This window comes from Musa acuminata, chromosome BXJ2-11 (assembly GCF_036884655.1).
Source record: "Musa acuminata AAA Group cultivar baxijiao chromosome BXJ2-11, Cavendish_Baxijiao_AAA, whole genome shotgun sequence".
NCBI classification, from domain to species: domain Eukaryota; kingdom Viridiplantae; phylum Streptophyta; class Magnoliopsida; order Zingiberales; family Musaceae; genus Musa; species Musa acuminata.
In genome coordinates this window covers 3,426,946-3,451,400 of record NC_088348.1, presented here as the reverse complement: position 1 = coordinate 3,451,400, position 24,455 = coordinate 3,426,946, and the positions used below count along the sequence as shown (strand labels likewise).

Below are 24,455 nucleotides of genomic sequence, written 5' to 3'. Positions count from 1 at the left end.
ACAAGTCATTTGTTCTTACATGCTCAAACTCGAAAGAAGCAGTGGCATGCTACTGAATGCACCCCTTCATTCAACTTACATGCTGCTTTTTGCACCATACATCTCAGATAATTTAACTTTATTTTGATTTCATTTCCTCCACCTTCTCCCCAATTCTTCTTCCTCATCTATTTCATTTTCTCACCAGATAAGCTAAAATAAGTAGGTAAATTGTGTGTTTTGTTTATGATGAAATAACGAAGAAAGAAAAAAAAAAAGCCTCAAGACAATGGTTTAAGGGTGGGTTTTTTTTTATTTAAATTATTATTTTATACTTATAAATAGATGACTTATATGTAAATCCATCCAAGTTAAGTGTTTGGGCCTTGGGGTTCAAGACCAAGAATAGTTCAAAATGGTATGAGTATATATATTTTTTTGTCTTGATTTCTTCATTTTTTATTTGGCTTGATCTTGGACTAAAATACCTTATTACTACTATTTTATGAAAGGATAATATTTACATATAATCTCTTCTTTTCTTTATAATTTGTTCGTAAGATCATAACATAGTTTAAGTCATTTCAAAATAATCATTTTCATTATAAAAAATATTCTTGACGAAAGATCGTCTATATAAATAAGATTTTTGATCCCTGGGCTCTACCTTTCTCAAGTGATAAGTATTTCCTATATTATCTAAAACGAGAGTTCTGAGTCGAAAAGTATCAAAATAGTAAGAGATATCATTACTAAAATTCTCAAAAATAATGATTAGAGGTACGTAATTTTTGTTTTCACGTTAGTTTCCTTGTGTTTATAGTGGTTAAGAAACACATTTAAATCTTAAATTTTCTTGCATTCAGTGCATTACTGCACAAGTTTCCTGCACATAATCATCATAATTCTGATCTGTTGCCATGCAAAAATATATCATAGTCTTAATTCGCGAGTCTCACCCTGAAAAGGCTATGAATAAAATTGATAGACTAAATAGCAGAGTAGCAATGGGCTCACATTTTGTCTCCAAATTTGGTGGACACAAATAGCCCAGTCCAATTTATTGTCTAAACGAAAGCCCATGGGACATCCCATCACCTCTCTCTCTCTCTCTCTCTTACACACAATTTACTCTGAGTAAATAGTTTAATGATGCCTGATAGATATGTATGATATGCTTATGTAAGTTTAGGAATCATGGTTAGGTCTTCATCCACAACAATTATTAAACCACCATGGCCATTTCTTACTTTGCTAACTTTGCTAACTCGAGTGCATGTCTGAGGACTTTAACTGGCCCCGTACAGATCCACAGAACAAAGTTCTTCAGATCCTTGGCAAGAACCTTCTCGTGGATGGGAGGTACAGCATCATGCATCAACCCTGTCGATCGCCTTTCTTCTCATTGATCAGATGCCTCACGGCAAGCTCGACAGGTGATGGAAACACACAAGATATGTTCTGTTCCTTTGCCACCAGCACTCGAGATCTTCTTATCTGAAAGCCTTTTTAAAGGGAAGTGTTGGCGAAGCTTGTTGGATACTTGGAGCATCTCCACTGTCGTAAAGGATCATCAGAATCAAATCTTTGACACCTTCGACTTCCTTCGATCCAGAGACCTCGATCATCATCGTCAGTATTATTTTTGTGGTTTTGTTGTTAGCATCAGATGTCTCAAGAATAACTTTTAGCTACTGTTTCTGAAACACATGTCTATGTAACCATGATTTATTATGGCCATGCTGTGGCAATTATTTGGAGAAACATGAAAGGGATCTCATACAGTCTAAGAAAGAAGGAGAAATGACATAACCTAGTCATTAGGGTTTCTAGTTTTTGAGGTGAAGGAATCATGTTCCTCCATTAATGGCGATATCCACCAGTAGCCACCCAAAGTTCATATGCTTTCTAACTCATCATAATTATCGACCTTGTGGGATCATGTCGTGGCCACTGACCACCATTGCGAATATGATTCCCTGCAGAGTGCTTGCCTGCTTCTATATGAATGAATATATAAACTACACATGATGTTAATGGTTGGCAGTGATTGGATAGTAGTAGTCATCTTTTCCTTCCTTTTTCCAATCTATATTTGTTTTTATTCGAGGATTATTGTAGTGAGGATGTGAAACCTGACAAAGAAAGAAGACCAGAAAGACATTTAAGATAAAGAAAGAAACAGCGAGTGAAATCTATATGTATAATTCAAACTTATCGACTTAGAGCCCACACCAAATAACTTAATTCGATCCATTGATGGTCATTTTGGTGTATTAACACTCCGAAAAGAGGAGAAGAAGAACAAGAAGCACAAGTCAAGTCAACCCAACAAGTTCCTCATCTTCTACTGATGAATTTACCTACCTAGCCATGTTGAAGCCTGATTCAGAATGGATGGACCCACCAAGACATGGTTGTGGGGGACCCAACTAGGATGGCCCACAAACACCAATCGTAAGAAAAGGAGGCGTCCACAAGTCTGTCACACACCCTCCCCAACCCTTATCTCAAGACCAACCGCCCGAGGAAAGGAGAAAGGGAGAGGAACGCATGGAGAGGTTCCAAAGCAGAGCTCTTTAACAAGCAAGGTGGACACCAACCCCTTTCGATCATCTCATCATCTCCAACGTAGGCCTAGGGTGTAAGACCTAGGAAGGCATTGACTGAAGAAAGATAGAACCATGACACTGATAGAAAATGAAAACCATGCTTTACCAACAAAGGAGAAGCCATGAAAGGGACACGGGCAGTGATGCGTGGAGTTGACCCACTTTTCTACTAGAAACAAGGAAGAAGATGTGATAGAGAGGGAGTTAAGTCAATCACTAATCACTGCATGCATGCCACCGCGACTATCATCTAATTGTGGTCGAGCAAGTGCCATGGATTAAGGGACGAATCGCATGTCCAACTCAAAGCATATGAGTAGTGCACTCCTTTTGGGTATTATTGCACGTAAAGATGGGTGGAAAGGATGGGAAGCGTTGGCTCTACGCGACCTGGAGATGTTAGAAAACGTAAAGGAAATCGAGTACGTGAGGAGAAGAGGAGGAAAAGGATTGTGGTTGGCAAGGCATCTACAAAAGAAGGAAGGAGGGGGGCAAAAGTGCCGGGTGATCACGACCTAATGCTTTTGCGTTCTCACAGGGCACAAAAGATGGTTTCTTCTTTTCTCGTTTGAGCTTGTGCGGTGACCCAATAAAATCCCTCGTCCTCTGTTGATTGGTCTTGATTTGGTTCGGATTGGATTGGATCAACGGTTGATGTGGACTCATGTGAGCTCACGGTTGAGCTCGAATGTGTGTCCACGTCCGCTGAGTCGGTCGGAAATCCCCGTCAAACTCATGCACGGCGTTGTCGGTGTTGGTCGTGGTGGTGGTGGTGGAGGATCGCCCGGCGGTGCTTGGACCATCGGGTTTTTGTTCGTATCGACGTGTGGTGACGGCGGCGATGGCGGACGGAGTCGTGGCTGAAATTTCGTCGATAGAGTGGATTTGAGTACGTGGTTGAAGTTGTTGATAGAGAAGGAATAGGTCGGACGTTGTTGTTGGCGGATGGAACAAGTCAAGCAATGTCGAGCTGTGGAAATGGACATCATCACCTGCTTTCGTTCCTCGTAAACATCTCAAAGTCGGATGCCCAACTCACCTTTTCACGAGGCAAAACTTGGTGAGTTAGGGCTTCGGAAAGGCAAATGCAGCTTTAGGTTGGGATCGAGCTAGCTAGCAAAGGAAAAGGTAAATAAGCTAAGTAAACTAATCAAAGGCTGGCTCGTGCATGGGTGACCACCACGTCCATCGACCTTGGCAGCGGAGGAGGAGGCTTCGCCGTGACGAAGGCCTTCCACCCCTCTCGCCTTTTGGCGATGAAAAGGTGTGTACGACGCAACGCTTTCCGAGGGGACGGCCCTGCGTGGCGTGGTCTCCTTGGGAGGAGCTCCACGGGACTGTTGAGCTCACATCTTTAGGGTTTTGCCGATCCGGTGCTGCATGCACCCGACGTAAAGGAATCGCAAGTTTTTTGGTCCACTGGTGGCCTTCACAAGCCCCCACATTGTCGTGTCTCCCTGAGGCTGAGGTGACTCGACTAAAGCAGAGTTCTGCGAGCAGGGCAAGTAGCTGATAACGAGGATGCACAGCGTCGGCGTCGGAGATCCTAACCTCGACAGCAGCATCAGATCGAGAGTTGCAGCTAATGCATTGCATCGACCATTGTTTTCACCACTTCACAAGGAACATCAAGGGATCAAATAAACCCTACTAGGCTTTCTTCATGCACTTTTTCCTGCTGCTCATGCAAGGAACCAACATCAATGTGCGACAGATGATTCATAGATCACACCATTGCTGTGCTGTGCAAGGCTGTCCCGGGAGCAGTTCTGTTTTAAATATCACTCAAGTAGAGAGTAGGGGCAGTAGGAAAACAGAGAGGCTTTGCTCCTCCCAATGTGGTGATCTCTTTCTGCTTTTGTTTTCGAGATCCTTTCCCAGGGACATGGTCCATGCAAAACCCTACCCCAGTGTTTTTACCTTTACAATGCAGAAGAGGACCACCAGAGTTGCTTACCCCCCCAGTGCATGCAGGGCTGTGACCCAAAGTGTCCTCGGAAGGTTTTTAATCCTCCCTCCACCACAAGTGGAGGTGTGGTGAAGTGAGTGGATATGTTTTGCATGAGGACAGAATGCTCTCTGCTTTTGTTCTTTGAAGCTGAAAATGACTGATCAGCTTGGTGCATCAGCAGTGTGTTGTCACCATCCATCATAACACCAATCTCTAACACACCTTGTCTCGAGTCAATTCAACAGTTGACAGACATTGGACAAATTGCCAAATCGTCAATCACCATTGTGCCAATGGAACACCCCTGGCTTGGTACCTTGTTCTGACCAACTTGTCTTCCACTGTGAATGAAAGCTTCACACTAGAAAACTGCAAGCATAACTGCACAATGAAAGGAGAAGAGGATGATTAGCATAGCAGAAGCAAAAGATACCTTGTAGTAGTAGTATTAGTGTTCTTTTGGAACCGCAAAGCTTAACATGATGGGGAAAATGAAAGAAAGGGGAAGAGGAAGTAAACTAAAGGGATGCAGGGCATGGCAAACCATTTTAAGTGTCATGTGGAATTGTACAGAAACCATGTGATAGATCAGGAGAAGCATTAGTTTATCCCAGTGAATCACAGTTAGACTAATTTCTTCTGGTGTTGGCCCTGCACACACTGAATCATTACGCTGCCAGCAAGATTATACCAACCATTCCGGTTAGGAGACATGGAAGACCCATCAGTATGTGGCAGGCAGTGTCATCTTCTCGACTGCATTGCATTGACCATCTGTGGTTGGTGGTTCAAGCATGCAGGAGGAGTCTTAGTGTTAGATCAAACAAGTTGAGTGTACAAGTCATGGCCCCTTCAGGAACAACGACAAGCTAACAAGATTGCATTTACCTGACACGCATGCAACTCAGCTCAGTTTGCCAATGGCTTGTTGATGAACTTGGAACTTGACTTGTGGCCATATGCTTGATGGCGACACAATGCCACCAGGAAAGTATCACATTCTCTACAGTGACATCAGTCCTGGTAAATCACTGTTAGTAACATAATTTTGGATAAACACAAGAGCTATTAAAACTTTGAACATTCTTCTCAATCTTGGGAGAGTATGATCCCTCTACCACTTGGAAGCATGCACTGGAATGCTGAACTTGGGGATCAGTGTCAGTGGTATCACTAGGATTGGCATATAAAGATTGACTAAAGATGGATAACAATTGATAGCAAAAAGGATTCATGTTTCAGGTAAATATATCATGTGTATAATTATTTAGACCGGAGATATATATAAATTTTTGTAAGAGAAGGATAAAATTATATGACAGTTCTTCTAAAACATTTTGAAGTTTGAAGCAATTTCAAGTGAGATTCAGGAAATCCACATCATATCCAACTTGACTGCTGAAAAAGAGAATGAAGTCTTGAATGATAAATATCTTCGAGCAAAATAGCACAAAATAAAACGCTTTTGATAGCCAAAGAGATTATTCCTTGCAAAAGCAAACTTTCTTTTGTTATGGAAAGCTTCATGAAGATGATATTGCTATCAAAATTATGCAATTAACTTTTAAGAAACACCATAAAAAGCTAGCATTGCAACACAAAGCCATGACAACCATAAATTTCATCACAGCATACTGAGACACTGTACAATACTGAAAACTAGTATGGATATAGTAAAATAAATTAGCAATGCATCATAATTTTGACAGACGATAAACAATTTCCACTACTTGAAATAAATCCACCCACAATAACATTTATGTTTTGGGAATACAAGCGAAAAATACCAGCACTTTTAACTATTACTAGCATTTCATTCCGCAACGACTTTACCACAGCTTTATGATTCTAGAGCTCCAAAGATAAAGCTCAACTACAAAGGAGTCAGACTTATTGGCGGAGTGGTAAAGATCAACCAAGCCACATTATTTTGGAGTTGAAATTCTAGCCTACGAAGACCAGCTGAATTGTGCAATATAATTAGTTAATTTGCTAACCAACCTATGATTGCTTGAGCTCGTCAGTCAGAAAAAAAAAATTGCACCGAAAGGATTTTAAAGGGGATCTCTGGTCGTCTGACTGTAAAGTAGGCATTTGTACATGATAAGCTACACAATGCCGACCAGTCCTGTAAAATGAAAATCTCTCTCCATTTGTCTCAGTTTTATTCCAAAGACAAAAGAAAATTGATAATCACGAATTATAACAGGCAACATTCGGGAACTGGCGATATGACATTCACACTTGAACGTAACCAAACTTCCATTTAAGTATGATAACCAAATGTAGATTACATCATGCATCATAATATTTCCAGTTAATATTCTTTTAACATGCTATCATCAGCCATTGCAAATAACGGTCTCTATCGAGACATCCGATTAGTCAATGCATTCTTGCATAATTGATAGGTCTTGAACCCGAACCTGAGACCTAACATTATGTCTTGAACTCACAACTTTTTACCCAGATGCATTGTGCCAATACTAGCTTCATCTACTTTAATCAAATTCTCTATATTTGTTCAGGTACTCAAAATATTAATTAGGAAGCAAGAGAAAGAAGAAGCTAATCAATTGGGTCTCAGTAGTACTGCTCACCGACTTCTTTGCTGTTCCAGATAAGGATACATGACTAGATGCGAAAAGGAAAACAAAAATAACAAATATCCTAATTAATATGCCCATGATGATTTTTCATGTCTCGAATGAAGTCCGACAAGCTAATTTCAATAACATAGCCGGTTTTGCATGTTTGATAATGAATTCTCAGATAAGAACACTACAAGCTTGAGCCAAAGTGACCCTGTACATTACACGATATCATACAGAAGAAATTAAGACTCGGGTCTAAATATTACTAAGCAAAATAATAATAACTTGACAAATAATAGGCCATAATCATCAGAATGCACTTAGATATTTTCAGAAACAGAAACATAAAATCACCAATGGATACCCAATGTGCCAATGTCATTTTACTAGGAAACAAATCCCTCTATGATCACAAGAATTCAAGAGGTGGGATCAGTAGAGAGACAACACTAGGACAATAAAAAGAGGTTGCCACTATGCAAAACTACGTCATGACAACATTTAGACGCAACAGAGTTTCGAGTACCTAAAGTGCCAACTTTTGCTAGAGAATTTGCTAGAAACAGATCGAGGATAACGTGCCTGTAAGAAGGTAGTTCTTCAGCACCTCCATGCTGACACAGAGACAAGCTCCTTGCGTTGCCAGTACAGGTAGAGCGAGGCCTGGCGCTTCTCCACATGAAACCCTCTGACCTGGACCCTCTTTAGAAGGCATTCAGCCTGCGTCTCCGTGAAATTGCTGAACTGCAGCGGCACGAACCCTGTATTCGTAAAGAGTGTTCGCCATGGAAGCATCTTGTCAGCCGCACGGTATCGCCCAAGAACAGAACTCTCTATCCTTGGTTGTAGCAGGAATTTCTCGATCTTGCAGGCCATGTCTTGGTTCGTCCCAGATGCATCGATGGAGTCCATAAGTACCAAGGAGGACTTAAAAGCATGGAGGAAGTGCTGCAAGAACGGCAGGTCGCTGCGGTCGCACCCTTGGTCAACCGAGACCACAATCTTCGGGGAGAGTTGCTTGACGAGGCGGAAAAGAGCCGGAAAGGAAAAGTTGGCAGAACCTACAGGGAGGTTCACGGCTATGGCTTCGCCACCCAGGCCAAGGAGCTCCGAGGGATCAAAGGAATCGAGGCTATGAATGTTGAATTCGAAGGGAATGTTAAGGTCACTTGCAAAATGGGAGAGGTTGTCGCGGACGAGGTGGAGCTCCAGGTTATTATGGGGGTAATGTGGCAATAAAGCTGTAATTTTGAGCATCCTCACAGCACCGGCCGTCGAGCAGCGCCGCTGCGCCAGCTCCTGCATGAAGGAGGACCATTGTCCACCAAACCCGATGTCAGAGTCGACGATGTGGATGCGGTCGGAGCCATTGAGTTCTTCCAGGAGGGCCTGAATGCAGGTGAAGTTTGCGAATTGGATGATGGGAGAGACCTCAGAGAACGCCTTGTAAGCACTGAGCTTGTGCACGACGTCCAATTGCGTCGCCGGGAGAGTCGAGAACGGGCCCTGCTGGTGGTGAGGGTGGGACGTTGCACTCGAAGGGAGGACAGGGTTGGGTCCGTTCGAGAGGATGAGTTGCAGTGCCTCCTTGAAGTAAAACGCAGAGCGGATAAGGGGCTTCCCCAAGGGAGAGGGGAGCTGGTGATTGAGCCGCGCCAATATCGCGTGCGCGCCAACGAAATTACGGGCCTCGACCATCTCGGCAGCCTCGAATAGCAGGTTCACCAATGCCTGTTGTAGCTGCTGCTGCGCGGCCATAGCTGCCGTCACATCGTCCCCGAAAGCTGCTACCCTGGGCTTCACCGACCTTTGCTGGATCTGCGGCAGAGGAAAGCCCTGGCTATGCTGCTGCTGCTGGAAGGACTGTCGCCGGAGGAAGAGGTCCGAGCTTCCGCCAGATTCCAGAAACGTAAGTTTCGGCGGAATTTGGTCGGCAATGGGGTTGTGGCGCTTCGGCTGGTTGGGGATGAGGAGGTGCGGCAGCTGCTGGTGGTCGACCTGTCCCACACTGAGGAAGAAGGGCGGGTTCGGGGTGGCTGGTGGCTGGTTCAGAAGTCCTGGGACAAACAACTGCGGCTTGTCCTCCACGGCGTCCGGGAAATACATACCTGGTGGTAAAGAGAGCGGCAACGCCATGCTGTTGCCAGCCTGCGGAGGCAGCGAGAAGAGCTGACCTCCGGTATGGTGGCCGAAGGCGACACCTTTGATGCCGGCGTTCACGGGGGGCGGAGACATCCAGCTGTTGTTGTTCATGAGCGAAAAGCCACCACCAGAAGCAACGTTAGAAGCTAAAGGTGGAGGAGTAGCCATGGAGGCCGAGACGGACGCGTCATCCGCAATCCTTCCGATGGATCCGAGCCCAATGCCTGGGTCGAGAATCCCAAACCCTAAGCCGCCGTTGTTGCCATCGAAGTCCGGTGGCGCCTGGGAGAGGAGCTGCTGCTGCTTAAACCCGGCCGCAGAGGGGTCGTCGACGTCGCCCATGATCCACCGGAGAAAGGTCTGCTCCCGGCTGGGGGAGGCCGCCGAAGTCTCCGAGAGCATCGCCTCCCAGTCCTCGATTCCGACACCGCACTTTTCACCACCGGCGACGAAGCCCATGTCAAGCCCGGCCGGTATCGGCTGCAACTCGGCGGCCCACTCCTCCTTCCCAGCAGCACCGCCGCCGCCCTCCTCGGCGGTGGAGTCGGAGAGGGCCCATTTGTTGGTGGGGTTGTCGGAGACCGCCGCCACTCCGGCGGTGTCGGAGGAGCCTCCGCCGCCCAAAGAAGAAGACAGTGTGGCTGTGGAGGTGGGAGGGCTGGGGCTCCTGTGATCAAGCACCGATCTTGGCTCCACTCCCTCTTGGATCACAAACTTTGGCCTCTTATTCACCCAAAACAGAGCTTGGTTCCCCTCTAAGATAGTCCCCACTGCTTCTAAACCCCCCTTCCCCTGGCCATTAAAGGGCAACTCCCTCATCTAATACCACTTCATACAAGAAGCCAGATCTGAGTCTTCTCTTACCTCACTCAGAGCCAGACAAAACAAGAGAGATTTTGATGGCTGAAATAGTAGAAGCTGGACAAAGGTGAGATCTTTGTGTATGTGTACACTAACGGGAGTACAATACTTTGGGGGGGGCGGGTGGGAGGGAGCATGCAAGCTCAGCTCTTCATTTCAAATAACGAATGGTGGAAGCTGAGTGTGTTCTTCCTCTTCCTCCTCTTCCAGCTTTCATCATCCCTCCTCCTCTCTTGTCCTTCAGCTTCTGTTTCAAAATTTTCTCTTTACCTGGGAATGGCTGTGGGTGGGGGAGCGAGGGATGGCTGGGAGCAGCAGCAGTATAGTACTCTGTCCTCTGCTCAAAATCTCCTCTTTCTCTCGCTCTCCTCCTCTGCTTCTCTCCTCCCTTTGGCTCCCTCTTCTGCCATGGATGCAACATAAAAAAGTAATAAAGTGCGCCCCCCCTCCCTCTGTCTACCTCCCTTTCTCTCTCCAGAATTATCTCTTTTTTTGGTTATCCTCCCTCTCTCTCTCTCTCTTCTCGCACACCATACACTACGTTTCTTTTGCCATAATATCATTCACCATCTTTTGGCCTCCGTGCTGCTGCGCTCTCCTTACTTATTTCATACCACTTATAATTAGTTGTTTTTCTGATGATACAGCGCCTGTGCTACAGTCAACCTGTATAACTGTGGCTTGGAATCCGAGCCGTCAAAAGTAATAATTGATACCGTAAAAAGTAAAGCTGGTTCCCAAAAAAATAGTCATCATTATTTTTCTTCTGGATGTCCAAAATGCCCTCCTTGAACCCAATCCAGCAGAGACCGCTGGTTCGTGCGTTTGGTTCTGTTGACGGTTGACATCAACACAGCAACTCGTGGGATCCATTTAGGGGCGGGCCCCTCCTTTCTGCTTGCCAACGAAAGCCAGGTATCTGCGACGGGTAACGGGCGACGGGTACGAAGGAGTTTCTATACCTGCAGAGGAAGCGAAAAGAGCGTAGGGTTATTTTGGTCAAGTAATTAGGGGGTAGGAAGGTCATTTCGGCGGTTGTGGTCCTGTACGGTCCAGATCTGAGAGCAACTGTGGCGCTTCCGTGTAGGTCCTGGCCTAGGCCTCCATCAGCTACGCCTACACCAACAGGGGCAGGCTTTAATTCTGTACGTGGCCTTCGAGCACTGGAGGTGACGGCGCATGATGGGACGCGTGAGGACACGTCGTCGCCGTCGGACGCTGTTCGGCGTCCGGGGCACGGGAGGGTGCGGCGCGCAGATCGAGGCCGTCGGATCTGCGGGCCCCGCCCCTCGAGGATGCCGCCGATGGGAAGGGCTCGCGGACGAGGCGGACAGGTCATCGCCTGACACCGCGAACGCCGACTGATGTCGACGGTCCACGGAGCTTGGACGGCCCAGATCGATGCCCCATTCCGGTTCGCCATCAGGGTCCACATTGAACCGGGTTCACTCGACCGGTTAATTAGTGATAAGCTTCGTAGCTAAATGCCATCATTAGGTGGGGGACCGTTTCTCGCAGGGGTTCTAACTGTGGTGGGTCTCAAGACAATGTGGCTCGTGGCTACCATTGAGTTCACCATCTAATGGGTCTAATTCTAGTGTTATCTTAGTGAAAGAATTGATGCAATATAATCTTGAGGTGGGGGGAGCAGAAGAGACAAGAGAGAGAGAGAGAGAGAGAGAGAGGGGCAAGGGGAGTTCAAGTTGGCCTCTAGGATGTGGTTTCTTGTCCATGCCAAAAAGAAGGATGAGGAGCTACATGGAGGTCTATTGTTTGAGACACTTGTTTTGGTACAAATTGTTCTCACAAGGCCATGATTGGGACCTTTCACCCAACCAAAATAGTTTATCAGCTGCCCCATGTGGTTGCTAACAGGGTCCCCACTCTCTCTCTCTCTCTCTCTCTAAAACAACACCACCTTATTAATTATCACAGTGAGAAGGTAACATTGAGTACTAAGCAACCAAGTACAGTGGTTGTCAATTTTGGAGTTAAGTTTTATGTTAATTCTAATGTTTAGTGTAGGAAAAGATGAGGCAATTGAATTGTTATTGGATGATTGAGCTTGTGCTTGATTTGCCCTTTTTTTTATGGCCAGCTCTCTCTCTCTCTCTCTCTCTCTCTCTCTCTCTCTCTCTCTCTCTCACTCACTAAACAGAAGATATGAAGAACCATATGAACCCACACTGCCACCATTGCCAGCCAGAAGGAGCAGACCATCTAAATCTGCCAAGACAACCAGCTCAGTAGACAATAAGATGAATGAGAGGAGCTCATTGCATCACTTCTTCTTCTTCTTCTTCTTCATCAGGACACACAGCTCAAGCAGCACTCTCTTTGCTCTTATTGACTTTTGTGCAGAGTGTTGGCAGAATTAGCTACCTCTCTGGTGGCTCTTCTCCTATCCAAAAAGCTTTTTCTTCGAGTACTAACCAAAAACCTAATCAGAAATCCCCTGGTTTCCTGGTAACAGCTCAATCAAAGACACAGCTACACTCAACACTGACCTGATTACTGTTCTTGATTTTATAGCTTGTCTGGTACTGCTAATCATGGGATGATGAACTAGACAGTCGATCCATGCCACCAAACTTCAATTCTCTTGTTTCTTATGTAGCAGCATTCCACAAATCCTCCACTTTGAGGTTCTGATTTCCAAGTGACAAGCAGCATTTTTGTCCTCAGAATTAGATATTCTCATTGGTTTGACCTCTTTCCACACCATAATAGTAGATTGACAGATACCAGAAATTAGTCCTCTGTAGTTCAACGAAATTGATTTTATCTGTGATCTTACTAACCAAGAAATATTTCAGTCCAATGTTACACCTCCTGATGTGACCCTCTCCACTTCTCCCTCTTCTAACTGCAGAAACACATGAAACAGCAGAGAGATCCACAAGGATCTTTGTGAGCCTCCAAACCCAAGTAAGATTCCCGTCAAAGAACCATTAGAAGGTGGCAGCAAAACACACATGACAAACTTTGAGCTCCTCCTTGCACCTGGAATGAAACCTGAATCCATCCTACTGCACAACCACCTCATTCTATGTCCTGTAAAAGAACTCCATGGCCATAACAAGAGAGATTCTCCGGTTCCCTTTGTGTCGAATGCTTTTTCGCTCAAGGGAATTCACAAGGATAAAGTAACTGCAAAATCCACTGTCAGACCAAGCAAAACATCACCTCCGCAGATTTCCAAGCCAATGAATCATAGGCTTTTGTAGGATCTACATTGAGAGTACATGTAGGAGACATGCAGCTCCTGTTGTGGCCCCTCGTTAGCTTCTGAGCCAGCAAAATACTGTCTCCATTTTTCCTGCCAGGCATAGAGGCAGACTATGCATCTCCTATTAAACCTTGGAGTCTCCTAACTCAGCTTGCTTGACCAATCTACAGCACTAAAAGACTGACTGGTTGAAGCTTTCTTTGACAGATTTCATTCATTTGTTTGCCAGCTTTCTATCCAGTACAGATCAAATAATTATGCTCCAATGGTCCCAAGGATTTTAAGCAAGTGTTTTGTGATTGTATTTTTCTTATGATAACAAGACCAGAACTCCTATTTAGCTCTCGATTGGCCCCAGCAAATTTCCTGCAAGAAAAGCCAACCTTGTACCTTCCAATGCTACCACAGCAGGAGTAGCTTACAAACTTGATTAGACAAGTTTGACAAGGTACTATATTATATATTCTCAACCTGTTAATTAACCTCATCTCTGCAATCATTGCCCCTAAGCAATAAAAAAAGATTAGCTAAGCACATGCCATGCTCTTCTTTATTAATTCTGCTTCTTCCTCCAGTTCTTGTGAATGTGCAATGAACAGACTAGGGAAGAAGGTATTGTCGGTGCAGCGTATGATCATAGCAAGCTGATGGTTAAAGAAGGATGTATGTATGTGAGCTACAATGCCTTGATTCCTATGAACACAAGGAAGATAGCTGAAGGCAAAAACAAAACATGGCATGTGGTGGTCTTTCCTTTGCTTTGTTGATGAATTAAAGATAGGTTGGTGTCCCTCCTGAGGAAAACAATGTGTGGCAGTGCCACGCTACTTTGAGAATACCTCCCCATTGTGCTACCTTTGGTTTGGATGGTAATCCAAATTAAAAGTTGGATCAATGAGATGACTTTGTATCCAAGGGAAGGAATAGATTGAAAGATAGCCTTTCTTTTTGTAATTTGAGAGAAGGAACTCCAAAAATGGTAGAATTCTTTGTTCATTGTACATGAGGAGGCAATGAGGTGCCAACACCAACAATTGTTTGCACTCCCTCCCAAGATGGTTAGTTAATGGAGAAAGATAATCCACATTTGGACAGATATGTCGTGCAATTATATAATGAATCATCAATAAGTCAAAGATGCCAAATGATTTAATCGGTAATGTCTTTTATATGTTGATGACGTTTTACGAACAAATATAGTATTCCACAATTACTTTTTTTTGTAAAAAAAGAAAAAAAAAATCAATATTTATTCGATTAAAAATAAATACAATTAGCAAGTGATACATGCTAAACTTTCTATACAATTACATCATCATGGACTTTAATGGAGCTATAAAATATTCATTTCGTAAGAAAAAGGATGATGTATATATAAAATGTTTATCATCAAATCCACTCGATTAACATTTGGTATTAAAATATCCAAATATTAAATTTCTCATTTATATATATAATTTCAAACAACATCATTAGTCTTGTGTACTTTGTTCATCACAAGATAAAAAAGAAGAAGATGTCAAACCGATGTTAGAATGCAGGAACAAAGCTATCTATCTTCTTCACAAATATGCAAATGCCTTTTACACCGTCAAAGTTCACCATGTCTTTTTATTTTGGCTAATAGCATATATATTTGTTAGCTCACGGTAGATTTGGGGAACGCAAACACAATCCAACGCGCCTAAGCGTAGGCGCATCAGACCGTCCAATTAGCAAGGAATATGATTTAAGATTCGGACCGTCGTTATACATCACCCTCGAAATCTTATCACGTACGCACGTGTTTGGCACACGACTTGCTTTGTGTTTTCGTTTCTGTTCGGTGGCCCATAAGCCCATGGGCTGAGCCCGTGGGCTAATCTTTGAGATGGCCTTGGTAGCCTACATTTGGTAGATGATTTGCCAGGGAGACCAATTATTGATTTATTTCCTATATAATACATAAAACTAATGACATTCCAAAATTTCAATAATAGATAATTTTGGTAGCTTTTTCTTGTAAAAATAAATAATAATTTGGTCTTGACATAAATAGAGAGCCATTTCATCCAAACCATTAGCTTGACCACTTCCTCTTATATATATATATATATATATATATATATATATATATATATATATATATATATAAACTAAAAGGATATTGTCTCCAAAGAAAAAAAATTTCATATTGTTATTTCTTTAACATTAGGATATAATCCTTTATCATATTCTAAGTGTGAGGATAAAATATCAAATAAAGAAATATTAAACAAAAGAAAAACTAGAGAAAGAAGGCAATCTAGTAAACTTATTCTCTTTAATTTTGTTATTAACTTTATTATTATATATTTACTTTTAAATTATTTGATTTCTGATAAGTTTTTTAGAAGATGATTCATGAGAATTCCTTTGAAACAATGATCAACGAAGAGAAAAATGAAGCTTATCAGTTGCCACTATATTAAGTCTAAGGATAAAATAATTTAGCAGTTAGAGATATTATGAAAAATTTTATTTGTGCTAAAAGAATTATTCTCCTTTTAAATAGAAATATTCTCCTTTTTAATAAGGATGATGTGTTGTGGGTTAGGATTCTTATTGCTAGATATGGACCTCTTCAACTTTGGGATGATACTAATACTAGTAGAAGAAATTATTCTTAGTCCATGAGAAATCCTTAAAAATTATCTTATAATATTAAGGATGATCTTAGAAAATTTATTGGTGGTGGCCTGATAATGTTTCTTGTAGAAAATGATTTCTTTATTGCGAGTGACATGTGGAATCTTTCCAAAATGTTGATGTCTTAATTGAGAATGAGTGAAATTTTGATATGTTAAAAAAGGTTTTAAGATCCTCTCTATTTTTTATTCATATTTCTAACAATCTTTTTGATAATAAATGAATATGGATTCTGAGAAAAAAATCAAAGGTGTGGAACATATATAAATATATCAAAAGTAGACCTTTTTCCGAGAAAGAAAATTGAATTGGTTGGAAGAAAATATAACATTTGAAGTTTCTCCTAATGTAAATATTTTCCTGTGAAAATTGTGATGTAATAGATTACTAACATCAGCTTTCTTTGCTTATGTTTTATGTGGTCTGTGGTATTGGTATTGATTATGCAAGATATTTTTTGTTTGAATGTTTCTCTGCAGTATCTTATTGGCAATTGCTGCAAACTTAAGATTTCCTTTGGATTTTTTTGAATTTTGATCATAGGTTCTAATTTAAGGGCAATTGGATTCTCTGTCTAATTTCCAACACATTATGGATAAGACTTAATTACAATATCAAAACAGAGAGTAATTGTAACTATAACATAACTTTGCTTTAATATATATATATATATATGTGTGTGTGTGTATATATATATATATGTGTGTATGTGTTATGCTATTCTAAAATAAAGTAAATATAGAAAATAGAAAAAGGAAACCAAGAAACTATGTAACGGAGCACTAAACCGACACGCACAAGAGCGGCTTTTCCGATACATAACGCACCAAATTCCAGCGTTATGTATGTAGACACCTCAGTACATGAGACTCCACTCCCAACCCAACCAAGCCGTCTACTCCTCGAAGTCTTCCTTGCTTTCTTCCTCCGCCCCAGCGCAAAAACCTAAGGATAAGCAAAGTCCTAATCTTTTCGTCTCGCAAAGGTCCGGCCTTTCCTTGTTTGATTCGAGTTGTTGATCGATTTTTCCTGTGGGCTTGAATTGGTGCGGTGGTTGCAGGTAGATATGTCGAGGAGTCAGAGCAATTTCAAGCAGCAGCATGAGTTCGGTGCGTCGCCCTTTCCGTTTGTTCCTTTATTGTGATTTTGGTGTGTTCTCGAGACATGATGGATCCGTGGTTTGGTATTTTTGTCTGCAGAGCAGAGGAAGACGGAGTCGCAGTGGATCAAGGATAAATACCCTGGCAGGTTTCCGGTAAGCATTTCATCCCTTGAATTGTTTTTGGTGCCATTGTTTAGGTGTATTTTGGGTAATTTGTGTGTGTTGAATGCGAAAGAAAGATGGCTGGTTGGCTTTCTCGGATTCTTTGTATCGATGTTTTCCTTTTTCAATTTGAATGAATCTTATTTGGTGGATAAGTTAATGTGACAATGCTGTGAATCATCTTGTCATGGCCAATGTTCTATTTTTTCGTTGGATCGCAGTCGAGTAATCGCAATTACTCGTTGTCATCTCTCGTCTCCAGAGCAAATAACTTGTTTTTCTCTCGTCATCCTTCCTGTTATTCTCTCTGTGGTTTGTTTCTCCTTCATCGAAGTTCATAGAATCCCAAACTTCATTATTCTCGTCTTGTCAATATTTAATTTATTCTTCATCAAGATTCAAAATCCAACAACGAGGCTTATTTTTTGTACTTCTTAAATGCTGTTAAGTATATAGACGTGTCTCTGGGCATTTGTTTTGCAATTCTGTGTAAGGAATCAGGTTTCTTGTAACCAGTGTTTCATAAGAATAATAGATTGGCTAGGAGAAAAATGGAGCCGTGAGATATATAGGAGAAATGGTAAGGATTATTATGTGTTGTATTGTTGATGCTGAGAAACCATTTGATTGTTATAGGTTAAAGTGTAGCCAGTTGCTAATAGGGAATTCCGAATACCATTGCTAGCTGCAATTTGATGGGAGAGCAAGCCCCTTGGTAGTTCTTTTTCATATGCTCCTCAAAAGCACCAATTGTTCGATGATATCTAAATTATGTGTAAAGTAGTTGCATTAACTAGAGCCAAGAAAAGTTGGCTAACAGTTTATGGTGGGAAATGATATCAGGGATATATTGTCATATCTTGCTGACAGTATGTATGGCCGACGAACCTTTTATGCCAACCGCAACAAGTCAAAATGTTGGATTGGCCATTTTATGAGATAGCTAGCGATAGCACAACACATATCAAATCGTGTTGCATGGTTTGTTAAAAGAAACTGTGTCAGAAGCAGATGCTGAACATAAATCTTTCCTGATTATTGTATCAGTATTTTTGCACAGGAGAATTTCTGCCCTTATTCTAACTTGGATTGTCTTTTATAACTTCAAGTACACTTAGTATAACTTTGTTTTATACTTAAGGGATTTTAACACTGTTAGCACTCTTTTTTAAACTGATACCCTAAATGCTGCTAGCATTTCTTTTAAAATATGAAAATTTCTTTATGAAAAGCTAAAAATGTCAAACTAGGCAATTGGAGATTGAGATGATTGTAAAGAGGTAATAGCATGAGAATTAAATTTTCTCCAATGGATTTAAAAGTTTGTTGTTGTCGATTGGCTCATGTTCAATATTCCTCTAGCAGCAGAGTGATCTAATTGGGCTACTCATTTTAGACTCTTGGGTTCAAGGAAAACTGTTATTATTTAGCTTTAATTCATTAGCTTCAACAAGAAGACTGTTAATATCCTTTTTTTTTTCTACATGCGATTCCTTACCTCATTCTCTTATTTTTGGATCAGCTAATTGGACTGATTTAAGATGATGTGTAAATGACAAAAAATTTGTCATTGATGTATACATGTAACTCCGACCTACTGGCTTTAAGACAAAAAATGAAGTAGAGATGTTTAAGTTTTAAAGTCAGGTCATCGATGTATGCTTTACTTTATTTGATGATTGTAAAGAAGTGTTTTCTTTTACTTGTATCTGATATCAAAGAAATTTTATGGTGCTGCTATTTGTGTTGCACCAGTTGCAAAGACATGTTATCCATGCACACCTTTGTCTTGTTGATGCTTGTCAAGAACTATTTGTGGTTTTTGATATTGAAGTTATGGGGATGCAGTTAATCTTCTTCTAGATGCTTTTGCCTGGATATTTGAGAAGCTGGACTGAAGCTTGTTTCGAGTTCATACGTAGTCCAAGTTAGTTATATCATTAAATTATTAGTTTAAAATAGACAGAGTTGCTAGTAAGTCTGTAGGGTGAACTAAGATCGAGTCTGAATTGTATTTCATTTTGGAGAGATTGGCCTCTGTGCACAATAATTGTGCAGGTATCTAAACCAACCTGACCATAATACATGGAGGAAACTTATTGTTTTTACATTTGAAACAGATATTTTCTTCTGGTTCATATGTGACATGATGAGACCCATAAATATTACATTATTAGGACAGAAGATTTTGATAAAAATGTGATGAGCCTTGGTATGATAGTAAAATTGCTTCTTTACCGTTTTGAGTAACTAGTGTTCAAGTCACATGAACGACCTCTCAGTTTAGGTAGCATATATCTGACTATCCTTAGACCCCATAATTAACAAGAATATTGTGCATTTGGTTATCTTTTTCATATTAAAGGACCCTAATATTACATCAGTTTTTTTTTTTTGTTTCTGTGAAACCATTTTTTATGGATATTAGTCTATAAATTAAGTTTTTTTTTTCAATTTGATTAGCATAATTATTATTTTTAATTATTTTTGTTTTCTTATCATATTGCTATTTTGCTATGCTAAGGTTTTATACTACATATGTTTTTTCCTCTTTTGCTTGACTTATACATCTCTGGGTTTCAGGTGATTGTGGAGAAGGCAGATACAAGTGATGTGCCAAATATTGACAAACAAAAGTATGTACCTCATATAATAAATTACAATCTTTATTCCCCTTTTGAAGTATTAAAACCATTATAGTTCCTTTATCATTTACTATATTTCAGGAGAACTATGTTTTTGGTTATGTTGCATTTCTAAGTAATGGGATTTTCTGTTTTTGATGAAAATTTGAATGTTAAAGAGATATTTTCTTATTGATATAAATGCAGGTATTTGGTCCCAGGAGAGATGACATTCGGGCAGTTTGTCCATAGTATCCACAAGAGAATAAATACGGGTGCAGAGAAAGCCATATTTATGTTTTTAGACAATGCGCTTCCACCAACTGGTACTTCATCCATTTGTCATGACTGCTAGTGTCATTTGGTTCCAAATCCACATCAAACACTAACTCCTGCTGCCTTCCTTTATGATTAACTCAGGAATTCTGATGTCTCGGCTGTATGATGATAAGAAAGATGAAGATGGATTCCTTTACTTCGTTTACAGTGGGGAGAACACCTTCGGATGCCAGAACATGCAGTAGAATATGCAGTGCATCGTGCCACCAACAGAGTGCCTTAGGTTACCAAGCTGTACATATAACATGATTATGTTTTACATGGCGCTATAATGAGGAAGATTGTACTATATTTAACAATAAGTAATTGTAGTAAATTATTTTAGGACAACTTCTTATCTCTCCATTTAGATGCAAAAATTGTAACTGAGATATTATACATTATATATATATCTATGGCAGAAAAATAAACCGTCTTGTATACCATATGGTTACTAAGAAGCAAAGCAAGTTGGAATTGGGGATCAATTTAATCCAAAAATTTAGTGGATCAAACTAAACTCTTTTAAATTTTACCAACATGAAACTATTGTTAGTCTTCATTCAATCTTCATATCTCATATATGAATACTTCACAAACATCACCAACTATTCATACGTGGGGCAGTAATCTCTCATTATTTCTAAAACTCAATATTATCAACATAAATTATTGGAACTCTATTAAGTGAGAGCACATGACAACAAAAATAAATAAATTAGATTTATTATCTTATATCGGAGGAATACATCATCGAAAGTTTCCACCACATTTGTTCTCTTCTAAGGTGCGGTGACAGAAGCTTCCTGATAACGGAGATGAAATATTCCAAGCTCAATGCATGCAATGGCATTTCTTCCACCGATAAGGGTGTCACCAAGGATGAGGATAAATGATGACTATGGCGTTTATAAAGCATGAATTTCTATACTCCTCGATATCAAATTGATATGAAAATAAATGTATTTATATGTTATCAATTCATGAGCTGCATGCATTATTTGAATCACACGGTACGTGAAGTATCATTGCTGCAGGCTCCTCTTACCAGAGGATGAGATGATCGTAGCATATTCCACCACCTTTCGCTCACTCTTCAGTGGATGCTTCTTAGTCGCTCGCTGCTAAAAAGCATCCACCATGGTCTACTCTCCGATCATCCACCATGTATCTCGTGATTCTAGTAATTAAAGGTACCAAAGGTCCTGCATTGAACTCGGAATTCTCGGTACCGATGATCCCGTCGGTCGCTTGCACCTCGAAAGTTTGCACACTCTTATCATCTACGCAGCAGTGCTTAGACTGCATTAATAGATTCATTGTTACGTCTATAGATTGATTACAAATGTACTTACTATCCGACAAAGATAAAGACTATAATATATATCGTCGGGAGGATGAGACTATCAGTGCAAATTCCACCTCTCGCGCTTCTTTTTATCTTCTTGTTGATGGGATCGAGGGGATGCATGCAAGGCCATGGCACCTCGTGGATCTGCCGTGATGACGAAGAAGACCCTTGAGCCGCAAATCCTGTATCGACTAGTTCGATACTTTGAATTCGTCGGTCTAAAGCATTATTTGAAATCGACGATTGCATGGTCGAAATGATCCAAAATATTTTCTTTTAACGATATCACATAACTGAAACATAAGGTTTTATATGACCTTTGAAGGAATGAAGAAGAAGAAATAGGTACCATCAACTAGTGAAATTTAGGCTTATATTTGAATGAAAATTAAGAATATTTTGACATATTTTAAAATAAAGAATGACAAGTCCACAAAACCTTAAAGTTAGTTAGAAATATAATTTTTAATTTATTTATTAAAATGTCTTAATGTTTACAATATTTTTGAATCGAACAAAAATATTATAACTAATAAAATAATATTGTAAGCCAGTTTCAATTGATTTTTTTTTTTTTTACTAACAATAGATATCATCTTTACTACATGTTTGAAGGTATTATAAAATCATTAATATGAGAACTTGAATGATTTTAGATGAAAATTATGAAGGTTTTGACATATTTCAAAATAAACCATACAATAATTCTATTCCTTTTCCATTTTTATCTTAAATTTAAGCATTTAAAAATATTATAACATTTATAATAACTTATTGTGAAGAAATGATTATGAAAAATAATATGATATTATCTCGTTATAGTGTTTTTCAATGAAGTTACAATTTTTTTTAGTTCGATAATCAAAAGGAGTATTATTATATTAACAAAAAAAATACTGTAACTCTATTTAGAAACATTGTAAACTAAAAACATTATAAATCTATTAAGAAACACTATAAACAAAAAAAATAATGTAACACTATTTAGTAATACCGTAGATAACATAAAGTTGCATTATTCTAGTATTTATGTTAATTTTATTTTATTTTTTATAATTATGGTCCTGTTTAATATATATTACATAGTTTTGTAATCATTCTGACAACCCATTTATGAGTTTTAATAATCCTCAACTTACGTGATATAATACATATTTATTTGAAACAGGACCCATAAATATAAGAGAGTAAATTTGTCAAAATTAAATACTATAAAATAAATGCAATTAATGAAATTTTGTCTTTTCTTGTGTTAGTCTGTAATTTTTATTAGAAAGAACATTGGTCTTCATGATGCTTAGAATTTATATTCGTGTAATGAGATGTATATCTCCAGAAATTGGCAGTAATAGTTATCTCTCTCTCTCTCACACACACATACAAAACACATATAATTCAAGACAAAAGTAGCCATCCATCTATCGGTATTCCCAAGTGGAACTACGTACATTATTTGCTATGCATTCTAAGCTTATTGACGACCACCCGATGCTGCTAAGACAACACACACGTACAAATAACACAAACCCTGCGTTCTACGTGAAACCTCTAGCTAATAGCAGAGGAAGCCAGTGGGCACCTCCTTGCCGCAGTAGTTGAGGAGCAAGCTGAGGCTGATGGGGAGATTAAGGACGAGGCCCAGGACGTTGCCCTTGATGGCGGTGCAAAGACACACGGCGGCCTCGAGGTCTGCGAGGCCTTGCAGCAGAGTGCAGCATGGCTCCTTTGGTGGCGTGCCGAGCGTTATGTTTAGCAAGCCACCGAGAACATTGGCGCAGACGCCGAGCTTGAGCGCGTCCCGGGGGCACCTGGCCCCGGGGCTCGGCGGCCTTGGTGGCGGAGAAGGGCCATGCTTGGGTGGCTTGTGGTGGCACTTGTGTGGAGGTTCGATGCAGCAGTTCCCGCAGGGAGTGACGAGGTTGACGAAGAGTAGGCTGAGGGTTAGGAAGAGAGCAAGCGATGGTGAGAGCTTCGACGTCGCCATGCCTCCTCCTTGCAAGCTCCACTTCTACCAACAGTGAAGGCTGATCGCTTGGGTATTTATGCTGGGGAAGCGCAAATGGTTTACGGAGGATTTGGTGGGAGGCCGGCCAGTTGTCTAGATGAGATAGAGGGTAAATCTAGGGAAACGGTGATGTGAGTGAGGGGTTTCAAGGTTTGTATGGTTGTGGAAGGGAGACATGATAGTTTGTAGGTTTGCCTGCAAAGATATCGACGTCGCCTCGAGGTTGCACGTACGACGACGCTGCAGAGTTGACTAGTGGACATCATTTTGGAAACCGTGATTTGGATGCTGCATGCACCTCTGTGGGAATGGATAACATCATCGTGTCGATGTGTTCTTGAGACAAGCAAGAAAGACTTCATGGCTATCAAACACGCATTGAAAAGTCAATTAAAAATATAAACTCTTAAGATATAATTCAGAATTATATAATTATTGGCTTAAGCCAAACTTATCCATACATTTCTCGAATAGTCATGATTTTTATTCCACGATTCAATTGATTTTATCGACTTCTATTAAACCAATCAAACTTCCACAAAACCACTACAACGTGGTGCTAAGATAAGATGATTAGTATCACTTTATCTTTTTTTTTAGGATTATGTGATGATTAATTATCAAAAATAAAGATTTTTGAATATGTTTTGTGTTCGGGTGTGATTTAGTTTAATTTCAATGTAACTTGTTCAAATTCTACTAAACTAATTCAAACTTTCACCAAACTATTTAGTTATGATTTTAAGATGATTAGTATCATTTTTTTCTTCTAATTTTTATAATATTTTATGATAATTAATTATCAAAATTACTTCCTAATAAATTATGTGATCGAGTTTAACTTAGTTTAATTTTGAG

At 40.4% G+C, this 24,455-nt stretch overlaps 3 protein-coding genes across 3 annotated transcripts; 1 reads left to right on the top strand and 2 right to left on the bottom strand.

Moving 5' to 3' along the window:
- Positions 1-7,434: 7,434 nt before the first annotated feature.
- On the bottom strand, positions 7,435-10,672 carry LOC103970379 (scarecrow-like protein 27). The gene has a single exon (XM_009384142.3). It carries the CDS (start codon positions 10,095-10,097, stop codon positions 7,737-7,739), a length of 2,361 nt encoding a protein of 786 aa, XP_009382417.2. The 5' UTR covers positions 10,098-10,672; the 3' UTR covers positions 7,435-7,736.
- A 6,227-nt stretch (positions 10,673-16,899) lies between these two features.
- LOC135586405 (autophagy-related protein 8e-like) lies at positions 16,900-20,607 on the top strand. The gene is made up of 6 exons (XM_065133600.1): positions 16,900-17,020; positions 17,096-17,144; positions 17,235-17,290; positions 19,883-19,935; positions 20,131-20,249; positions 20,344-20,607. The coding sequence occupies exons 2-6, from the start codon at positions 17,102-17,104 to the stop codon at positions 20,445-20,447; spliced, it is 375 nt and encodes a 124-aa protein (XP_064989672.1). The 5' UTR covers positions 16,900-17,020; positions 17,096-17,101; the 3' UTR covers positions 20,448-20,607.
- Positions 20,608-22,986: 2,379 nt separating this feature from the next.
- Positions 22,987-23,684, bottom strand: LOC103970377 (14 kDa proline-rich protein DC2.15-like). The gene has a single exon (XM_009384139.3). It carries the CDS (start codon positions 23,574-23,576, stop codon positions 23,145-23,147), a length of 432 nt encoding a protein of 143 aa, XP_009382414.2. The 5' UTR covers positions 23,577-23,684; the 3' UTR covers positions 22,987-23,144.
- Positions 23,685-24,455: the final 771 nt, after the last annotated feature.